Source organism: Lepus europaeus, chromosome 1, assembly GCF_033115175.1.
Source record: "Lepus europaeus isolate LE1 chromosome 1, mLepTim1.pri, whole genome shotgun sequence".
Classification (NCBI taxonomy): Eukaryota; Metazoa; Chordata; class Mammalia; order Lagomorpha; family Leporidae; genus Lepus; species Lepus europaeus.
Genome location: NC_084827.1, coordinates 84,520,106 through 84,542,662, shown reverse-complemented (window position 1 = coordinate 84,542,662; position 22,557 = coordinate 84,520,106). Strand labels below are relative to the sequence as shown.

General features: G+C 37.1%; 1 protein-coding gene across 1 annotated transcript in view; it reads right to left on the bottom strand.

Moving 5' to 3' along the window:
- Nucleotides 1–22,557, bottom strand: part of ARHGAP15 (Rho GTPase activating protein 15) — a 631,814-nt gene that overhangs the window by 558,882 nt on the left and 50,375 nt on the right. The window contains exons 3-4 of the mRNA XM_062199545.1: nucleotides 13,762–13,823; nucleotides 689–776 (exon numbers count right to left, since the gene is read on the bottom strand). Of these exons, the coding sequence (XP_062055529.1) occupies nucleotides 689–776; nucleotides 13,762–13,823 (150 nt within the window). The remainder of the gene's footprint in view (nucleotides 1–688; nucleotides 777–13,761; nucleotides 13,824–22,557) is intronic.

Genomic DNA, 22,557 nt, shown 5'->3' with positions numbered 1-22,557 from the left:
CAACAGGATACAGAAATTGTATTAGCTCCATTAGATGGAGTCATACAAATATTGGGAAAGGTTAGTGAATGTCAGTTAAGCTAAGAGAAAAAAATCACCTCGTTTAACCTAGAGGGTTTCCTCATTGGTAACGCCTTATATTAAGGTGCCATTTATAAAGACTTTATTATTATTTATTAATGTGTGAAGCACTTTATAGCATGCTAGATAACAACTTAAATTCATGTGTTAAAGATGCACATACATGGTTTAATACGATTTACGTCTTATGATATTCTTTTAAACAGCTTCCCATAGGCTCATCCGTTAAGCATTTATTACTAATGCATTTTATAACATGCTTTATAATACATTATTTGAGCAAGTAGCTGCATTTAGTGATTATTGCATAAATAAGAATAAAGCATTTATAAATGGCACCTTAATTTAAAGTGTTACCTTCACATTACTAGATAGCTGCTCACCATTCATCTCATTTTGTGATTATTCTCCAAATGCACCACTTAATAAAACAGACACTAAGTTCTATTTTCCCTTCATCTGATTAAAAGTTTATTGAGTCATTTCTTCCATCTGCTTTCAGACATTGGTAGCTTGCATGCTTTACTGAGATTTCTGGTGAATCCAAACTTTTAATTCAACAATATTTCTGAAAAAGATGATAATCATAGAACAGAGAACTACCTACCACATTGGACAGAACCTGTTGCTTGGATTCTTTGTAAAATTCAATTTTTTGACTTGACAGTACGACCCAGGAAGTAGACCAGTTTTTCCTTAGAAAAGAAAAAAGAGAAAAAAAGCATTATCAATTGAAGAGGTAATTAAAAATAAAGTATGGGTGATATTTGCAATAAGCAAAGCATATATGTTAAACTATTTTTTTAAAAAAAAGATTTATTTATTTACTTGAGAGACATAGTTACAGACAGAGAGAGGGAAAGACAGAGAGAGAGAGGTTTTTTATCTCCTGGTTCACTCCAGAGCTGAGTGGATCTGAAGTCAATGCAGGTGCAGGGACCCAAGCTGTTGGGCCATCTTCCACTGCTTTCCAGCTCACCTGCAGGGAGTTGGATAGGAAGTAGAGCAACCGGTGCCCATTTGGGATGCCAGCACTGCAGGCAGATGCTTAACCTACTATGCCACAGTTCCGACCCCTTTAAACTAATTTTCTTAGAAGTCTTGTTTTCATTGAAATCTATAAGCTGTATGAACTTTGGGTAATAATAAAGTTCTTGTTTAATTTTGTAAAAGCATTGAATATATAGTAAAATTTTTCCAATTTGTATATCCTCCTGAAATCTCTCAACAGCCAAAAAATTCAATTCTTGTGTATCCATGATCTCCCCTCATATAAGACATCTATGTTTCTACAGCAAGCCAAAAATAGCAAAGCAAAACTCGGATTCAGAACCCTTTCTTTCACTGTTGCATCTTTTCATTGAATTAACTTATTTCAGGGTCTGGAAAATGAACTCATAGGTCACTCCTTCTATCACAGTATTTTTATAACATTGTCTCTCACTAGAAATGAAAGATACATGAATAAAACTGTAATATACGTTTCCCTCTTTGCCCATCAAAATATCAAGAATTGAATAGAATAATTATATCTAGGGTTAATGAGGATGTAGGAAATGAATTCTCTCATACTCTATTGGTAGAAGTCTAAACATGTATATCTTTTCTGGAATGCAGTTTGATGGTAGGTTTAAAAAATATTTAAAACCATGTCCATCTTCAGACTAACATGTACCTTCCTTTAAAATATAATTATTCTAAAGAAATAGTCTCACATGTTTTAAGGTTATGTGCATGAATCTATCATATATAACCAATTTCTTATTAACTCTGTACTTTAAAAAGCCACAAGAAATTGGTTATATATAATAGAATCATGCAATTATCTATGTATATAATGGATTCATATAATGGAAAAATGAAGCCTATACTTTACAATTATACTGATGTGGGAAGATTTTAATGTAGATTATATTATAAAATATGCTTGCAAGGCCAACATTCCATATCACAGTCTTGGTTTGAGTCTTGACCACTCTGCTTCCAATTGTGGTGTTAATACACCCAGGAAGGCAGAAGAAGATGATTCAAGTCCTCAGGGAACATGCCACACCTGTGAGAGAGCTGGGTGGAGTTCCTGGCTCCTTGCTTCAGCCTGGTCCAGACCTGGCTACTATGGCCCATTTGAGGAATGAACCAGTGGATAGAAGATCCTTCCCTTTCTTCCTGTCCCCCCCTCCTTCTCTCTATTGTTCTGCCTTTCAAATAAGTCAATAAATCTTTTTTAAAATTTATTTATAGTTCATATTACAATGCTGTGCTATTTACCATAGACTGTCTTCATCATCCCAGCCCCTTCTGAATATTAATTCCACTCCTCCAAAGTCTAAATGTTGCTTTCTCAAATGTGCCTTCCACAACTTCTTCACATGTTATATTCTCAATTAAAAAATTAAGATCTGGAAGTGGGCTTTTAGTCTGTCACTAGGATGCCCTCATCCTTTACTGAAGTACCTGGATTTGATTTTCAGTTCTAGCTCTTGATTTTTGCCTTCTTCTTGGCTCCAGTGACTGGATCCCTGGCACTCACATGAAAAAACTGGTTTGTGTTCCTGGCTCCTGGTCTTATTTTTTTAGCAAAGTTTTTTCCCCCATATTTATTTGAAATGCAGACAGACACAGAGAGGGGGATACAGAAACAGAGATCTTCAATCTGTTAACATCCCAAATTCTGGCTAAGCTGGGCCAGGCTGAAGCCAGGTGCTCAGAACTCAATCTGAGTATCTCCCATGGCTGACAGGGATGCAAGTGCTTGAGCCATCACCTACTGCCTCTCAGGGTTTGCACAGAACAAGGCTAGAATTGTAAGAGGAGTCAGGATATAAACCCAGGCCCACCAACTTGTGGTGCAGGCATCCCAACTAGTGTTATCTACTGAACCAAACACTTGCTGCAGATGATTTTTTTTTGAGCAGAGATACGTCTGTCTTCTATAAAAAAAAAATAGTAGAAAGCACAAGAGAGAATCAGTAAATAATAAGGTGATTTGGGGTCTTCCTAGGTCATGTTTAAAGGGGCCAACTGGAGAAATGAAGGGATCTTGTCTTCCGTAAGTAGCTACCTGGAGTGCAGATGTATCTCTCATGGGTCAGAGGATCTGGAGGAGAGTTTCAGTTCAAGTCCCAGGAGAGTGAATTTACCCATCTGTCAAGCCTGGGGACTAGGAATGTACCCAGTCGAGTAAGAACTGCACCTTACCACTCACTTATCTACCAAACTGAATAGGAAGAAGAGATTGCCTGGCTCCTGGCTTTGGCCCTGGCCCAGTGATAACTGTTACTGGCACTTGGGGAATCAACTAGTGGAAGTGAGAGTCCTCTCTCTCTCTCTCTCTCTCTCTCTCTCCATCTCAAATACATCAAAAACAATTTATTTTATTAATCCCCCAAACAATAGAAATCATTTTGTCTTAACAGAGGAATTCCGAGTGCCTAGCACAGGTGCCTTGGGCAGAATAGGACTAAATACATTTTTATTGAGTCAATGATTAAACTTGGGCCCAGAAAAATGTCTAACAATCGGTAAATGAAATGTTGAAATTATGGCTCTTGATTTTCTTTTGTAATATTTGTGCCTTGAGCATTGGACAAATATTACTGCCATGGTTAGAATATATGTGTGTTAGTGTCATGAAGACTGCTCTTTTTTGGATGATAAAAATATTAAGACGATTAATATACACAAGTTTCTACCCGTTACATCACAATGGTAGAATGTGCTTCAGCTTAACATTCATTTCCAAACAATCGAATTCAGTTTACAAAAGTGGTTTAAAAAAGTTTACAGAAAGACTTTATCCTAGAAAACCACACAGAAATATGTTAAAAACGACTATTGAAGATCTTTGTGTAATTTATTTCCACTTGCCTGGTAGAATCTAGAGGTTTGATTGAAAGGACAACTTTGATTCAGTAAGGTTAATATTTACAAAAAGAATTATGTTGCCGTTACATGTCTGATGCTTTCTTGATGATACACCATTGTGTTAAAAAAGAACAGGATAAACATGCTCACAAGAAACAGAATGTGTATTTTCCAACATACAAATACGAACACTATGTTCTTGGACCCACTGAGCTTCAAAAACAAAGAGCCAATGTTTCAATCAAATAATGAAAAGATTTTTATAAAAAATGAAAAAGAAAAAAATCACAAACATGTTTTCGCTCTGCCTTAGTGTTTATTTCTCCTCTTAGGTACACAGCAGCAGTAAGGTGTACTAAGTTTCTCATTATGCAGGACATAATTAGATAGCCACAAACAGGGAAAAGAGCAACAATGAGAATATCTTTTTTTGTTTGTTTGACCACATGTGGTCAATAGGGATGCAACACCTCTCACATGAGAAATCCATATTAAATCCACTTGTTATACCTCAGACTATATTTTTCATTTTCTGTGAGGGAGGAGATAATATACTTCATTTGCTGTCTATCAACTGTAAGTCTCAGACAAATGGTTCTGATTTGAATCTGTTTCAGATTTTCATCATTTATAGAACTTGCTGGCAAAACTCTACCCTTCCTTAAACTTGGAACTGGTTACCACTGAAGTTGCATGAAATTCACTTATCTCATTGTTCTGTATGAGGACTTTGAACTATAGCAAATTGTGTTCCTGTTAGTTGAATGAGATGAAGAGGATAGTAACTGTCGGTCTTGGAATCTTAGTACTACAACTGAGCTCCTACACCTCACATACAGTAATATTTTGCTATAAATTTATAAACTACAAACACTGTTTTACATCTCAGAATAAAAAGTACTCCATCATGTATATATATATATCTATATATATTTTTATTCAGCCAATAGTTGATGGACATCTGGGTTGAGTCCATATCTTAGTTATTGTGAATTGTGCTGCAATGAACATAGGGGTACAGATAACTCATGTGCCAATTTCTTGTGGTTTGGGTAAATTCTCAGAAGTAGAATGGCTGAGTCATGTGGTAGGTCTATATTCAGATTTCTGAGGTATTTCCATACTGGCTTCCACAGTGGCTGCACCAGTTTACATTCCCACCAACAGTAGACCAGGGTACCTTTTTCCCCACGTCCTCACCAGCATTTGTCATTTGTTGATTTCTGTATGAGAACCATTTTAACTGGAGTGAGGTGAAACTTCATTGTGGTTTTGATTTGCATTTCTCTGAACGCTAGTGATCCTGAGCATTTTCTCAAGTGTCTGTTGGTCATTTGAATTTCCTCTCAAAAAATGTGTGTTCAAGTCCTTTGTCCATTTCTTAACTGGGTAGTTTGGTTGTTGTTAAATTTCTTGAGCTCTTTATAGATTCTGGATGTTAACCCTTTTTCCAAGAAGTCTATTGCATGAATTTCATTTAAAAATGAGAAATAAAGGGTTCACTTCTGTGGCACAGAAGATTAACCCACTGTTTGCAGCAATGGGATTCCATATCCCAGATGCTCCAGTTCCAGTCCAGCTCCTTGATAATGTACCTGGGAAATCAGTGGAAGATGGCCCAAGTCCTTGGACCCCTGCACTCACATGGGAGACCTAGATGAGGCTCCTGGTACTGGCAATGGCATGGCCTAGCTCTGGTCATTGCAACCATTTGGGGAGTAAATCAGCGGATGAAAGATCTCTCTCATTTTTTTCTTTCTCTGTCTCCCTGTCTTGCTGTCACTCTTTCAAAGAAATAAAAAAAGTAAGAATAAAAAAATGATGCAACAAACTTTCAGATGCTCCTCTTTCATTCCAATTTTAAGCATGATTTCATTTAAAATAATAATCAGCACAAATTATTTTCAGTAAGCTGCATCAGCTTGATTGTCTAGTGTATGTTCAGCTTCACACACAAAAATAGGATGGAGGTACTAGTGTTTCAAATTGCTAATATGGAAAGTGAGGCGCCAAGAGTTTAGTTAACTGACTTAAGGCCATAGAAGTAGACTTAAAGTGAGTTTCTTTGGCCTTCTTTGGCTCCAAAGTGTAGAATTTATTCAATACTTTAAGCTGGCTTTCCTTGAAATTATTAGGTAATATAGTCTTGGTTATGAATATCATCAATGTCAGATTTCAAGGCAGTTTTAGTTGAAACCTTTACATTATAAAATCTGGTGTGCTAGAGCAAAATAGGCTCTCTTATTTACTGTTTTACCTGGTCTATTTTAGAAAGACTGAAAAAAGCCCTAGCACTCTAAAGCTCAGTACCTGAGCTCCTTACTGGGGTCTTCTTGACTCCTCAGATATGAGGTGATAATAAGTATGAGCTGTTGTGTCATCTTATTCTCTCTTTGTACCAGGTACACTGCTTGGCTTTTTATATGCATGGTATAATTTAACCACTAAGCTGTTAAACAGTTATCAGGCTGAACACAAAATTAATTTGCCTTAAACCAGTTTATGGATCTGAACAATAAGTATGGCTACAGACAGCCTTTGTACACAAAGAACTGTAACCCAGCTTAGCGTGCAAACAAATGGTAACCTAATCTAAGAGTATAGCCTTAAAGCTAAGTACCTGAGCATCAACCAATCACAGCTGCTGAAATTCTAGGCAACCAGAGAATGAAAGCTGCGCAAACATGACCATATAAAGTAAATACAATCAATCAGGTGGTTTCTGTTTGTCACTCTCTTTTCTCTATCTATAGATAATATCCTGTACATTGGGTGAGGTGGAACACTCTAAATCATCTTGTTTGGGGTGCTTCGCAGATCTAGAAACTTTTTTTCTTACAAGAGTAAATTTTGCTCAATTTAACTGGTTTCAGTTTTTCTTCAAAGAGAACTGAATACATAGAGAAAAATAAGAAACACCTTAAGGATTTTAGTGCTAACTAGATGAAGACAGTCCATAAACATGGAAACACTTCTCCAAGCAATTCTCACTGAAGTTTAGCAAGGCTACATCAACTTAAGTGCGTGGAAGTGATAAAGATAGGATTCAGGCCAAGTCTTTGGTCCTTTAAAACCATTGTCATTCCAAGGTACCAGATGCCTCTAGAGCAAGCAACATTTAGTTTTCCCTTTAATCATATTAGGCATGTCTATAGAGTGTCTCATGACAGGAGTTAAGAGAAGGTGATACAGGACTGCTGTAACAGAAGAACTAGAACTCTTCCTTGGTGCAAAGTCACGTTTTGGGGCCAGCGCTGTGGTGCAGTGGGTTAACGCCCTGGCCTGAAGTGCTGGCATCCCATTTGGGCTGCTCCACTTCCATCCAGCTCTCTGCTATGGCCTGGGAAAGCAGTAGAAGATGGCCCAAGTCCTTGGGCCCCAGCACCTGTGAGAGAGACCCGGAAGAAGCTCCTGGCTCCTGGCTTTGGATTGGTGCAGCTCCGGCCGTCGGGGCCAATTGGGGAGTGAACCATCGGATGGAAGACCTCTCTCTCTCTCTCTCTGCCTCTCTGTGTAACTGACTTTCAAATAAATAATAACATATTAAAAAAAAAAGTCAAGTCTTAGATGACTTTGGCAATGCTTATCTGCAAGGCCTTTTTATCCCTGCCTTCCATCACTACCATGACGGTCAGCAAGTAAATTCTGTTAACAGTGAACAGGTAACTTCATCCATCAATAAGAAACACGTATTGTCTATATACTTCATCATATCTTTGAGACAACTGTTTTTGACTTTTACCCACAGGAGGACTGAAACTGTTTTTTAAATAGACTTAAAGGTTAAGCAAGACACATATTTCAGGACACATATTTAAATTTAAATCTCAGGTCTCCACACAGATTTACAGGTAACAATCAGCTGAGGGGTTATTACTAGTGATTCAGTGCAAGAAACAGACTTGTAATGTAATTTACAGAAATGTAAATATTTATCTTTTTAAAGATTTATTTATTTATGTGAGAGGCAGAGCTACAGACAGTGAGAGGGAGAGACAGAGAAAGGTCTTCCATCTGATGATTCACTCTCCAGTTGGCCGTAACGGCTAGAGCTGAGCTGATCCACAGCCAGGAGCCAGGATCCTCTTCCAGGTCTCCCATGTGGGTGCAGGGGCCCAAGCACTTGGACCATCCTCTACTGTTTTTTCCCAGGCCAGAGTAGAGAGCTGGATCAGAAGTGGAGCAGCCAGGACTAGAAGCAGCACCCATGTGGGATGCCAGCATCACAGGCAGAGGAATAAGCCACTGTGCCACAGTGCCAGCCTATTTTATGTTTCTTACACACAAAAGAAATCATTGAGTTTTGGTGGTAAGGAAGAGGCTAACTATAATTGAGGAAGAGGGAGAGCTAAATTCATATAGGCAGTTGTGTCCAATTTATGCAATCGATAGAGCATTTTATTCAAGTGAAACACTTCACAGAACTATCCTAAAAAATCTCTTGAGCTGTGAAATTGGAAAAACAAAAACAAAAAGCACAAAACCAAAAAAAAATTCCCCAAACAAAAAAACTCTACAGGCATCAGCTTGGCATTCTACAAAATGGTCACCGGATGGCAGCACAGAATAACAGCAACTTTGATTCAACTGCTTATCTGGAGATGCTGATGCAAAGAGCCCTTAACATATTCATTACCATTCTAAGAATCTGTTATCTTGAGGTCCACGTTTTGCACATTTACTCTAAACATAAAAGCTGTATATCCTATACCCACCTCTCCTGTAATTACATGGTGATGAACCCAAAAGTCAGAGAAAATAACGTGAAAGAACTTCATGAATTTCAGACTCTTCTTGGGCCCACCTTTTTTGGTAACTGACTCGGTCTCACTGATCTGACCCCGCTCCACACCACAATGGGAGTGAAGGCAATTTATTCCAGTGTGCCTGATGTCACACAGAATCCCTCAGACAGTTTTAGATGTTCTGAATTATCCTCCAAGTGGGAGGTCTAGGAACTTATTTCTTATCTCTCATATTCTAAGCTCCTTGTGCCCCGTTATAAGGTAAGACACTGAGATATAAAACACACTAAGGTAAACCAAAGGGACGCTGAGATATAAAACACACATCTCTGTCGGTGGTGCAGGACAATATAGAAGGTCAGGTATTCAGCCTGGAAGAATTTATTACCATCCTGAGCAGAATGGGCCATGGAAAAACTGAGTTCACATGAGTTAGAAATCTTGCATCACATGGTAGAAGTCCATGCTGGGCAACAACTGTTAACACCCACCCACACACCCACACACAAAAGCCAAAGCCCCAGAAGTCTGATATCTGTGGGCCACAGGATGAAAGCAGGCACTACTAGACATAATCACTGCACTACTTTCTCCTGCATTTCTTTATAGACTCATCTTTCGTCTGTATTTTCACCCCAAGTATTTCTTTCCATGCGCCTCTGAAGAGGAAAGGAGAGAAACAATCTACATTTGATAAGATGTACGGGGCCACAAAGCAGCCAGCTAAGGGGAAGTGAGGGGCACAGAGGGAGAAATAAGTTCAGGGAACTGAAATAACATAAACAGGCTGCCAGATGCCTTTTGTAAATTTACGCATTGAAAATAAGTTTTTTACCAGGGTCCCAGAGTTTCAGAGAGGCCTGGGCTACTTACAGTTTTGGGGATGGAATTCCCTAAATGAAGAAATTCTGAAGCTTCTTCAGAACAGCTAAGGCATATTTTCAATGTTCACCATTAAAAATTAAAGTTGAATGCTGCCTGTATTCTGCTTTCATGCCTGTCATTTTGTCACTGGGGAAATGTGTATAACCTCATTTCAAAATAAGGCTATATTTAGGGCCTCTGATGAATGTAGGATAGAGCCAATGAGTTCTTCATTTCAACCTCTCTTGTTCATATTCATAGGTCAAACTTTTCTTAGAGTGAAAATAAAATATGCAAAAGGGAGAGATAAAGGAAAAAAAGGAGAAGAAAGAAAAAAAGGAAAGGATACAAAGTGTGGATGACTTAGAATGGATTTTTGAGTAGAAAACATTATACAGATACTTATTTATTAATTGACAAAGGCCTGGATGCTGTTGGAGACATGAAATAAAATGGCAAGTTTTGCTTGTTGTCCTCATACAGCTTAAATCATGAGAGAGAAAGCAAACATGTTTCAAACATAGGCCATAGCTAAATTGTGTGATTATAAAATATATCATCAGTAAGATTTAGGAGAAAGGAGAGGTTAATACAGATGATCCAATTTTTCCATTTGTGCAATAGAAGGTACTAATATTGTTTTATTTAAATATTACCATTAAAGCATTTACTGTGCTTGACAGAATAAGCATCTAGTCATATTGCTTATTAACTCATTAAAATTTATAAAAATGATATAAAAATCCTTGACAAATGGTAAAAAGCAATCAAAAGAAATTTTATATAAGAAATAAAATTTATAGCAACTATAGTGTATTATTTAATAGTTGCTAAATTATCAATGGGATAAAAATTACACAATTTTTCAAGGTTATGACTAAACTGACCGTTTTTGTTGCTAGTGATAAAAACATTTAGACTCCTTGGGTAAGCCATATGGTAACACATAATAAAATTCATTAAAAATAGTCACGTAATTTGATCAAGTAATCTGAGATTAGCATTTATCTTTAGAAAATATAAAAGCAAAATTGACAAGTAGTAGGAAGTTTACTGAAATTATAGCTCTTTTAGTATGAAAATGGACTAATTTTAAAAATCACATATAAAAGGAGATTGTGAATGACTTGGTATAGTATAGCCCATCAACAAGGTGGTATGTCATATGTTACTGAACAAGGTGATTATTTATACAATGTTCCATCTACAAAATATTTATCATTAAAACAAAAATAAATCCCACATACTTAAATTGAGAAAACATTACTCTCTAGACTGCCTAAGGACTTCACTCAAATTATTTCCTTAAAAATGCAAGACACTCAATAGGAAATAATTAAAAATTATGAATAGTCAATTCCAGAATAAAGAATGATGCTCAACTGTAATGCAATCAGTGGAATACCAACCAAAGCAAAACTGAGGAAACATCATATGGTTTTCAATTTGGCGAAATTCAGAGCATTGGATAATGAATGCTGGGTGCTGATGTGATTATTGGGGAAACGGGACCCGTCTGTCACTGCAAAGTGAACTGGTATGAATTAGGTTACTTCATTCAGGAGAAAGTCTGGAAACAGCACTCAGTGGACTTATGAATGTGTGTGTGACTTATCACTAAGCGGTTCTGCACTCCTGCATTTATGCCTGAAAGAATTCTATCATGTTCAAATGAGACAGATATGTGTGATTACACTGTTGCTTGGGATGAAAGGCATTGTGGACAATTTAGACCTGATTTTAGGAGATTGTACAAATAGAAAAATGGGCAGTGATCAGCAGCAACAATGAATAATTGAAGAAAAGAAACATCAATAGGTTTAGAAGATAAAAATATTTATGCAGCGCCAGCATTTTGGAGCAGTGGATTAAGCTACCTCTTGCAACACCAGCATCTCATATCTGAGTGCCAATTTGAATCCAAGCTACTTTATTTCCTGTTAATCCACCTGGGGAAGCAGGACATGATGGCAGAAGTGCTTGGGACCCTGCCACCTATGTAGCAGACCTGGATGGAGTTCCTGTCTCCTGACCTCAGCCTGGCCCAACCCTGGCTATTGGGGCTATTTAGGGTGTCTTCCAGCAGATGGAAGATACCACTCTCTCTCTACTCTCTCTGTCATTCTGTCTTTCAAATAAATAAGTAAATCTTTAAAAAATGCTTATGCAATATAGAACATATGCATACAAGCTACTCATTTTTTTGAATCCACATCTATAGTCAAATACCTGTATGGACAGTTGGGTTTAATGAACACATTAAATACATTAGAAGGGTGGTCTACAGTTAATTGAAGTGAGAATTAGAGACTGAGAATAAAATAAAATCTGCTAAAGGTCTTGCCCAGAATGATGATAACTCAAAGCCACATAAGCGGGGCATAATCAACTCAATTCTGTACCTGGGGTGAGGGGAAAATATAAACCTAAATTTTATTTAACTTTATATGGAAAAAGTTAAAACAATGAATAATGTTATATAAGCTGATTGAAATAACAATAGAATAGAGCACAAACTAATGTTTACATGAATTTAAACTGTAACAGAAATTGTATGCAAACTGATTAAAGTAACAAATACACAATGGTACTGTCTGAAACTACCTAAAATGTGTTTGCATCGAATTGACTGGGGGGAGGGTCCTATTCTGCTTCTAGCATCCTTCCAACACTGCTTCTAGAAGAAAATGGTGCTAGATTGGCTTATAAATGGATTATGGACATGAATACTTTATAAAATCATCATGGCAGAGCAGCCTTATTTTTTGGGGGTGGATTCCTTTAAGATCTCCTCCCCTTCCTTGTATGTGGCTGGAGGGTCAGACTGACCAATGCTGTCAGTTTGGTCTCCTATCAAGCCCCAGTGAAGTGCTGATGTGACTGAAGTAGGGAAGACCTTGGGGACTTTTTCTCCACATGGCTAATCAGGTAAGAAAGGGTCTTGGATTATGCATGTAAGGAGAGATTTTGATAGCACCAGTCTTCCTGAGCTGATATAGTCCAAATAAGGCCCAGTATAAGGAGGGCACTCTTGCTGGACCAGTCAGGCTCCATCTGTCCCTGGTTGCCCTTTCAGATCCTCATGCACAGAGCCAGCTCTCCACTGTGGTAGGGACTAGCCCCATCTCTTAAAGCGGCCCTGAAATTGACCTTGTTTCCTGTGAATCTTTCTCTTGGACCTTTCAAGAAAGCCTCTGCAGAGATCAATTTATGAGAAAACTCAAGGTCTTGTTTTCTATCCCAGAAAATAGAGCAGAAAGTAGAGCTTGTTAAAAATTAAAATAGCTATTTTAAATAGAGGAATGACTGATGTTCATTCCTCAAATTTTATTTCACTTAAATACACATATAATCCATTATAGACATCAAAAAAGTATTTTTGTTCTTTAATATTTTCCAGAGTATTATTCTGGTAATGAATTTTATTTTACACTGAACAGGTGTACTACTGCATAGCTCCTTAGTACATTTATCCTATATGGTCTTAACTGTTAGTAATACACTTGTGGGTAAAGGCTTTGTCTCTCAGTTTGAGCATTTTCTATGTACTTTTTTACCTTGCATATCACCTAACACAAAGCTAAGTAGATGGTAGGATTGATAACAGAAATAGCAAAAACGGAGGTGATTATTTCTAAATACCCCAAACATGTAACATAATTAGCATAATTTTCATTTCTCAACCTTCTTATTAGCTTTATTATTTAAGTTTTTTATTGTTGTCAAGGGAATTTCTAGTCTATTTTAAAATTTCTCTCACCTACCTTATGTTCATGATTTTATTCTTCTTTTACTTATCGAAAATGACTTTTATTTTGAACTATAAAAGAAGATCAAGTGCTTCATTCTTCAAAATATCTGCCTAATGTAAAATAGGGTGATTTTTATATATTGCAAATGAGTCCATTAATCCCCTAATCTTTGAACCCTGAATCAAGATCCATTAATCCATTTTTTTGGTAAGATTTCCAGTCTTTAGAGAACAAGAAGCACTTCATTTATATGTTCTGTGCAACAGTGTAGAATGTAATGACTTTCTTTGAAATTGATAATTACATTAAAAACAATGTTGGACACAGTCATAGCAGAGGGGGGTATTCAGGTCTGATACCATTGGGGATTGATTCCCAAACAACAGCAGTGACAAAAGTTGAGGATATGAGGAACTAGTTTAGTCATAAAAAGGGAGTTAAAGGGCTTTTATTACCTTAATTTCTTTCCTCCATCTGCAATTTTAGCTTTTTGAAGATAACCTTTTTTCTCAACCATCTGCAAAAAAGAACGCATATGTTAAAACTGACAAAACCCTCTGTGTTGCTGGTCTGAATGAACATATGCTTTCCAACAGTCATCATGGCGATTGAATTTTCTAGTCATGGCACTCCATTAATAGTGATGTATAGCTTGTGGGAAGGGCCTGAAAGATCACTGTCACTACAAACATTTAAACATCCAAAAGACAGATGATGAAGAATGTGTATTAGACAGTGATATACACCTTACTCACTTTCCATTCTGGGCGTTGAAGTCACATGCTAAAAAACTTGATTCAAAATGATAAAACAAAGACAAATTTAATGGCTTCTTTGATTTTACTGAGCATCCTTGGAAAAGTTCTTTCTTTCTTACTTCCCCCATGCTCCTCCTGAGGCCAGAGAAAATGAAGAATTCAGTGGAACTATTTTTTTTAATTAAACTTTTATTTAATGAATATAAATTTCCAAAGTACAGCTTATGGGTTACAATGGCTTCCCCCTCCCAAAACTTCCCTCCCACCCACAACCCTCCCTTTTCCCGCTCCCTCTCCCTTTCCAATCACATCATGATTCATTTTCAATTCTCTTTATATACAAAAGATCAGTTTAGTATATATTAGGTAACGATTTCAACAGTTTGCCCCCATATAGCAACACAAAGTGAAAAAAAAAATACTGTTGGAGTACTAGTTATAGCATTAAATCACAATGTACAGCACATTAAAGACAGAGATCCTACATAATATTTTTTAATTAATTAATTTTCTATGCCATTTCCAATTTAACACCAGGTTTTTTTTTTAATTTCCAATTCTCTTTATATACAGAAGATCGATTCAGTATATAATTAGTAAAGATCTCATCAGTTTGTACCCATGCAGAAACACAAAGTGTAAAAATACTGTTTCAGTACTAGTTATAGCATCACTGCACATTAGACAACACATTAAGGACAGTTCCCACATGGGATGTAAGTACACAGTGACTTCTGTTGCTGACTTAACAATTTGACACTCCTGTTCATGGCGTCAGTAATCTCCCTAGGCTCTAGTCATGAGTTGCCAAGGCAATGGAAGCCTTTAGAGTTCGCTGACTTTGATCTTATTCCGATAGGGTCATAGTCAAAGTGGAAGTTCTCTCCTCCCTTCAGAGAAAGGTACCTCCTTCTTTGATGGCCCCGTTCTTTCCACTGGGATCTCACTCGCAGAGATCTTTCATTTAGGTCTTCTTTTTTTCTTTTCCATGGTATCTTGGCTTTCCATGCCTACAATACTCTCATGGGCTCTTCAGCCAGATCCCAATGCCTTAAGGGCTGATTCTGAGGCCAGAGTGTTGTTTAGGACATCTGCCATTCTATGAGTCTGCTGTATCCCACTTCCCATGTTGGATCTTTCTCTCCCTTTTTGATTCTATCAGTTAGTATTAGCAGACACTTGTCTTGTTTGTGTGATCCCTTTGATTTTTAGACCTATCTGAGCCATCGAATGTGAACTGAAATTGATCACTTGGACTAGTGAGATGGCATTGGTACATGCCACCTTAATGGGATTGTATTGGAATCCCTTGGCACATTTCTAACTCCATCATTTGGGGCAAGTCTGATTGTGCATGTCCCAAATTGTACATCTCCTCCCTCTCTTTTTCCACTCTGAAATTTAACAGGGATCACTTTTCAGTTAAAATTTAAACACCTAAGAATAATTGTGTGTTAATTACAGAGTTCAACCACTAGTACTAGAACAACAACAACAACAATAACAACAACAAATACTAAAAAGGATAAGGTATTACATTGTACATCTAAAGTCAGGACAAGTATTTTTAAAAGCTACAACACATTAAGGACAGAGATCCTACATAAGGAGTAAGTACACAGTGACTCCTGTTGCTGACTTAACCATTTGATACTCTTGTTTATGGCATCAGTAATCTCCCTAGGCTCTAGTCATGAGTTGCCAAGGCTATGGAAGCCTCTTGAGTTCACTGACTTCGATCTTATTTAGACAAGGTTATAGTCAAAGTGGAAGTTCTCTCCTCCCTTCAGAGAAAGGTACCTCCTTCTTTGATGGCCCGTTCTTTCTACTGGGATCTCACTCGCAGAGATCTTTCATTTAGGGTTTTTTTTTTTTTTTTTTTGCCAGAGTGTCTTGGCTTTCCCTGCCTAAAATACTCTCATGGGCTCTTCAGCCAGATCCAAGTGCCTTAAGGGCTGATTCTGAGGCCAGAGTGCTGTTTGGGACATCTGCCATTCTACAAGTCTGCTGTATCCCACTTCTCATGTTGGATCGTTCTCTCCCTTTTTGATTCTATCAGTTAGTATTTGCAGACACTAGTCTTGTTTGTGTGATCCCTTTGACTCTTAGACCTATCAGTGTGATCAATTGTGAATTGAAATTGATCACTTGGACTAGTGAGATGGCATTGGTACATGCAAAATTTATTTTTTATTTAAACTTTCTTCCAACGAAAATAAAAGTTACCAAAAACCTGCATGTATCTTAAAAAAACACACACAAAACCTGTCAACCCATTATAAAAATTGATGGATACACTCTAAAAAGAATGTTGCCTCATTTTAAAAAAAATCACTAAAAAATCCCTGGGTGGACAATTGGTACACACTGAGATGTATTATTGATGACTGTTTCTCTAAAAGGAGAAGGGGGATGTGAAATAAAAAAGCTAATCCTCTTATAGAGAAGCATCAAAATAAACAGACTTGAGACTGTATACCATAAAATTATTTCTCCTTGAAAACTTCACTAACGTTCTCCAAGACACAATGGGGCATTTCCAAAGATACGTGAGGTTGAAGTAAATTACTTGGTTCAATAAATGTAGCATCATTGCTATCAACAGCTGAACCTGCTCCCATGGTCTTGGACCAATGCAATGGAGTTTCTAGGAATGACCACACAGATCTCCCAGAAAAAGAATGGAAGAGCTGGATAATAAGTCAGTTATCTTCTCCTGTACAATTTTCCAATCTCCAAACTGCTTTCTATGTCATTACGAGAAACTAATAGCCCTGCTTTTTACTGATACCTACCATATTATGTACATTTTCCCACATTTACATGTGTCTGCCTGCACATTTCTACTGGCAAGTTGCATCCATGATCCACCATCATGCATTTATTCTCACTTCATCATCTGTTTTTTACTTGATTCATTCTTCTAACAAATTTTCAGTTAGCAACACCTTCCTCTCCAAAATGCAGGTGCTTGGGTTACAAGGAAATTTCCAGGGTTAATAGAGCAGTCTTAACCTGGCTGAAGCTAAACTGTAAGCTCACATTTAAAATATTCCTGTTCCTCTTTTGTGGACACTGGATATCATACTCCCCTTCAGTTACTCTGTGAGCCTCATAATGAGCTGAAATAAGTATTAGGGCGAACAAAAGCTTAATATGCATTTTGCATATAGACTTATATGTGATATTATATTAATTATTTTGTTGACCTCTGTGTTAATATCATGATCTTAAGAATCAATGATCTATAAATTGCAATTGACTAAGTTGGCCATCTGGGGCTCAAATGGTTTTTGCCATTATTAATTTCTAAAACTGTGTATAACATTTGGTCTAAGTTTATATTCTACATGCCAAATTTTAGGCCAAATTGAAGTTCTTTAAAGTGATAGCTGTTTCTAAACTATGTATCTGTAAGAAATTTCAACTGATCTTTAGTTGCTAAGTCTTGTTTCTTAAGCTGTTTATCCAACGTCCCCTGAAAGCACTATTTAACATTAAATGGCTGGGAAAATCAGCAATTTGTCCAGATTGGATGCCAGCCAGTCTTCCAGCATTGAGGAAGTGTGCAGCAGACACATCCTTGCTGAGATACAGATAAGAACGAATGGCAGCAGGAAACCTGGATAGCACCTGTTTATCAACCTACGTTGGAAGCGACAGACAAGGCAGGAAAGGGAAAGACAACCTTTGATTAATGGTAACAATCATGGCAGAAAGATCAGCCTGTAACTCTTTTAATAGACACTGTCATTTTTTATCTGAAGGCTTCATGTTGCTCTCAGACACAACTAAAACAATAGACTTTAACCTACACTAGTCCACCAAAAGAGTTCTCTTAACATGTATGATTATAAATTGAAATGACCTGAATCTGAAATTTTTTTCAAGTTTTGCTGAGAAGTGTTGGCTTTAACACCAGAATCATATGGACCTGATGCATTATTATATATTCTCTGCTTATCAATTTAAGTTATTGCTCTCTTTCCTTTTCTTCTAATTCTGGCAACCATCTGACTCCTAGTTCATTGTTCTGGTCCTTTGATGTAGAAGGTAGGTGACTTAAATAGTCATAAGAATATTCCCTGTAACACATTGTGACAGAGTTCCAAGGGGCCATCATTCTGTAAACACTGATAATATTGATAAATATAATTTTTCTGGATCCACAAAACTGAGAGTGGTCAAACCCCTCAACTGGGACAACCTATCTGAAGCAATGTCACACTGCAAAGCCTTCTGCCTGCCTGGCTACTCTTCCTCTAGCAGAACTTTGAATCAACTCTATAATTACAGCCCAGGCTACTACAATTTTCAAACAGTTTTAGTATTTGATTTTTCCTATTTAATAAGTAGGCAGTCACTCTATTTTCTCTGAATTTTAATAGATATCTCTTGATTGTTTTGATGATTTCTATTTAATAGCATACAATGAAGATACATTTGATTATTATATCATTTACCCCCAAATGATGCTTCTCTTCCCTTCATCAATGCTCTTTTCTACTTCTCCGTTATCTACTGAAACGGGAAATTCTTTCTTTCTTTTTTATTGCCATCCTTTTCCTGACATTGTCTTCAGGTTGCATTCTTGTTTTGGACTTATTGTTTATGTTTTCTTTTCAGTATTCAATTATTCCTATACTTGGTCTAACTTTATGGCTATATTTGAGCTGCTAACTATGTGTTTGAACTAGTGGTGGACAGTATACATTAGAACAGACTCAGGGAAAATCATTTTAAAATGTAGATTATGTATGCAGCACATACAGTATTAATGGTTTTGAAAAAACTTTTCTAAATACTTAATTTAGTGAGGAGGGGAATATCCATGTTGCTTTTATATTTAATAGCTTTGCTGATGCTTTCAATGATGTTTATGCCACAGAAGTTGCTAATATATTGTAATCATGTTCCTTAGGAGGAAAAAAAAAGAATTACCTTAAATATGGCTCATAAATCAAATATGATATTAGAAACATGCATTATGATGTTTTGCCTCATGTAAATCCATAATTTACAGTGTGTGCATACTTTTAAAAGTGATAAAACAAAATTCTCACATTGGATACAATGACTACATGAAACAGTTAGCAAAATAAAAGCAAAGAAAAATGATTCTGTGTCCTACGTGAGCAGTGCCCAGAAAGGAGCAACTAAGGATTATTCCAAGAGTTTTTGAGAGGCTAGTGGTGATTTCAAGTCTTACAATTGTCATGGCTGGCCCATTGCAAATTATTTTTACTCTTCAGTATATTGGTTGAGTAATGCATTCTTAGATATTCTCTATCTCTGGTCTTCTCTCACTCAGGATTAGAGAACACATCCAGCTTCAGGATCCACTGAATGTCTTGAGCCATTTTTCCCACTTTGGCTTTGGCAAAGCACATATGGTGTTTGGCCAAGTACTTTTCCCCCATCATATTAAACCCTTGCATATTTTAAGGGAAATTATATTCTCATGTCTCTGATTTATTTGCCCCCAGCTCATGCAAATGTCATCTTCAAATTGCTGTTATTGATGTTTAAGAGCTGCCTTAAGCTTTTCTCTTGAGCCTTTCATGTTGCAACCAGTATGCTTCATTTGTCGCCACCAAGAAGTCTAGGTTCTGTTTGGGACATGAGCTCTTTATTTATCTCAGGACCATTATTCAATCTTCTGGAGGTTTTCCCTGTATCTCACCTCTTCTCCCTTCCCCTCAGTTTCTCTCTTCTTCCCTGAATTCTATTTCTTTGTGTCTTTGATTTTAATATGTTACTTGATCTTTGCCTGTCACTGGATTTCAACGAGAATGGTCTTCCCAGTTACTGTCTGGGTAACACATTAGTTTAATTCAATTGTGTTATAACCTAATTTCGGTCTAAGCATTAGGGAAGCAAGGATTGCTCAATGTTCAGAGCCTTTGTTGTTGTGTGTGTTCTTTCTCTCTAGTTTAAATGAATTTCAAATGTCGCCTTGAATAGGACAAGTATTATAATTTGTTTCTGTGTGTCAATAGCTTCTGAACTTCTTACCATCACCTAAAGGCTCTTCTCAATCTGAGCACTGCCTCTTTCTCTTCACATACCCTATTTCCTTTATTCATTATAGTTTGGCCAGTATGGTATTTTTTTTCTTTCTTTCTTTCCTTCTTTCTTTCTTTCTTTCTTTCTTTCTTTCTTTCTTTCTTTCTTTCTTCCTTCCTTCCTTCCTTCCTTCCTTCCTTCCTTCCTTCCTTTCTTTCTTTCTTTCCTTCTTTCTTTCTCTCTTTCTCTCTTTCTTTCTTTCTTTCTGACAGGCAGAGTGGGTAGTGAGAGAGAGAGACAGAGAGGAAGGTCTTCCTTTTTGCCGTTGGTTCACCCTCCAATGGCCGCTTCGACCAGCGCATCTCGCTGATCCGAAGCCAGGAGCCAGGTGCTTCTCCTGGTCTCCCATGCGGGTGCAGGGCCCAAAGACTTGGGCCATCCTCCACTGCCTTCCCGGGCCATAGCAGAGAGCTGGCCTGGAAGAGGGGCAACCAGGATAGAATCCGGCGCCCCAACCGGTACTAGAACCTGGTGTGCTGGCGCCGCAAGGCGTAGGATTAGCCTGTTAAGCCACGGCGCCGGCCGGTATTCTTTTAATTTTACAAATATAACAACTTTGTTCCCACTTTCCCACCCTTGTATTTCTGCCCATGCTGCCCGGAACATTATTGTTTCTTCCAGTTCTTGGCTTGGAAACCTCTATCCTGCACATTTCTATTTAGCATCTTCCCTTTAAAGAAAGCTTATCTGACAACATAATCCAAAGTTCTCCCTCTTTCACAGGTACTTGTTTTTCTTCTGTCATAGAACAATTTGTAATTTGCATGTATAGAATGATGTCTTCCTTGACTCTCTAATACTTCCATCCATACTTAGATTAAAAGCTTCTAAAGAAAAGGACCAGGCTAGTGATCACATTGTTGTACATTGTCCAGCCCAGGGATGGCCTCAACAAACATTTGAATAAACATGCTCCTGCCCGAGCACAGGAAAGACACATGAAGTAAACAAAATGTAGAGATGATGTTCTATTAGAATTATTGTATGACATATAATATCGTTATATGTTAGCAGTTTAAAGATCTGAGAGGATGTTATTTTAGACAACCTAACTTTATGTTTCCAAAGTCGAATTTTGAAAGACTTAAAAGCTTTTGGTTTTTTTTTTTTTTCTATTTAAGGAAAGCTCAACTTGATCAATAGAATTATTCCTCCAAAGTGGCTGTATTAAAATAAGAAAACACCATACTCTCACAACGTGTGTCATCCTCAAAGCCCTCACAAGTATTAATTAATCCACAAAATGATATCTGGCTCCAAAAGGTAGAATCTGAGACTTAAGGTTTATCTGCAAAAGCCTGCTTTCCCCCCAAGCTATGGCAAATTCCTGAGCTCTGTCCTCAAAATCCTCCTAGCTCAGGAGGAAGCAGATGATTCTCTGAAACCTGCCACAGGCTTTTGACTCCCGCAGGGTTATCCATAGACGTGTCTCATGCTCTTTTATGAGAATAAAGAAGATAAAGATTTAACATGCTATAAAATGGGTTATTTTTCTTAAATATTTCCTTCAGAGAAAAAAGAAAAGTGCCCTGAAAATAATTAGGTCTATGAGCAGTTACAGTATGAATGTACAAGATTAGGAAACTGATGCAGAATAGTCTATCTGATGCTTTATGTCTAGAATCCTTGCCACAGTTTAGGACTTGTGAAGCAGCTACACTGATTCTATGGAAATCACTTCCATCTCTTTCACTGGGAACCTATGGATTTGCTTGCCATGTATCAGATGTGACATTACCTGTCGGTGAACTGGGTAGTTTCCACCATGAGACTTTGGACTTCTATTAGGAATGAATTTTGTCCAATATTCATGCAAAATGCATTATTCTTATGTTTAACCAAGTTAAAATTACAGGGTGGGTTAAAAACTTAACATGGCAATGGGAAAGCTTGGCAAGTTATGTCTAGAACCAAAGTCTCATGATTTCTGAAAAATGATTAGGAGAATTCTCTGAATAAGCAAGGTAAACAACATGGGATTTAATATAGCTCAACATTATAGAAATAAATAAACTTAAGAATCCATATGGTTATAATCATGAATAATGGCACCAACTGAAAGTGATTTAATGCATATTATTATATATATGAAAGCTAATCTTGGTTGCCATTTATTTACCAAGGGAGATTATTACAAGAACTTGTGGATGACTCTGGGAGCAACATTGAGACCTGGAGGAAGTAAAGAGAATTGGAGAGATAGGAATAAATAACATGTGAGAAAGTTATGGAAAAAGTATGTGAGTCTAGATTAAAAAAAAATACATGATTGGATTAGTTATATATAAACAAAATTATGTTGAATCTGAAACATAATTCACGTGTTGATGTGAATGGTGAGGAAGAGCTTTAAATGAATCTGGTTTTTCATTTCAGAGAATTGTGTTTATTTTGGCACTGCTCATTTTCATAGATAATTAATCAGTA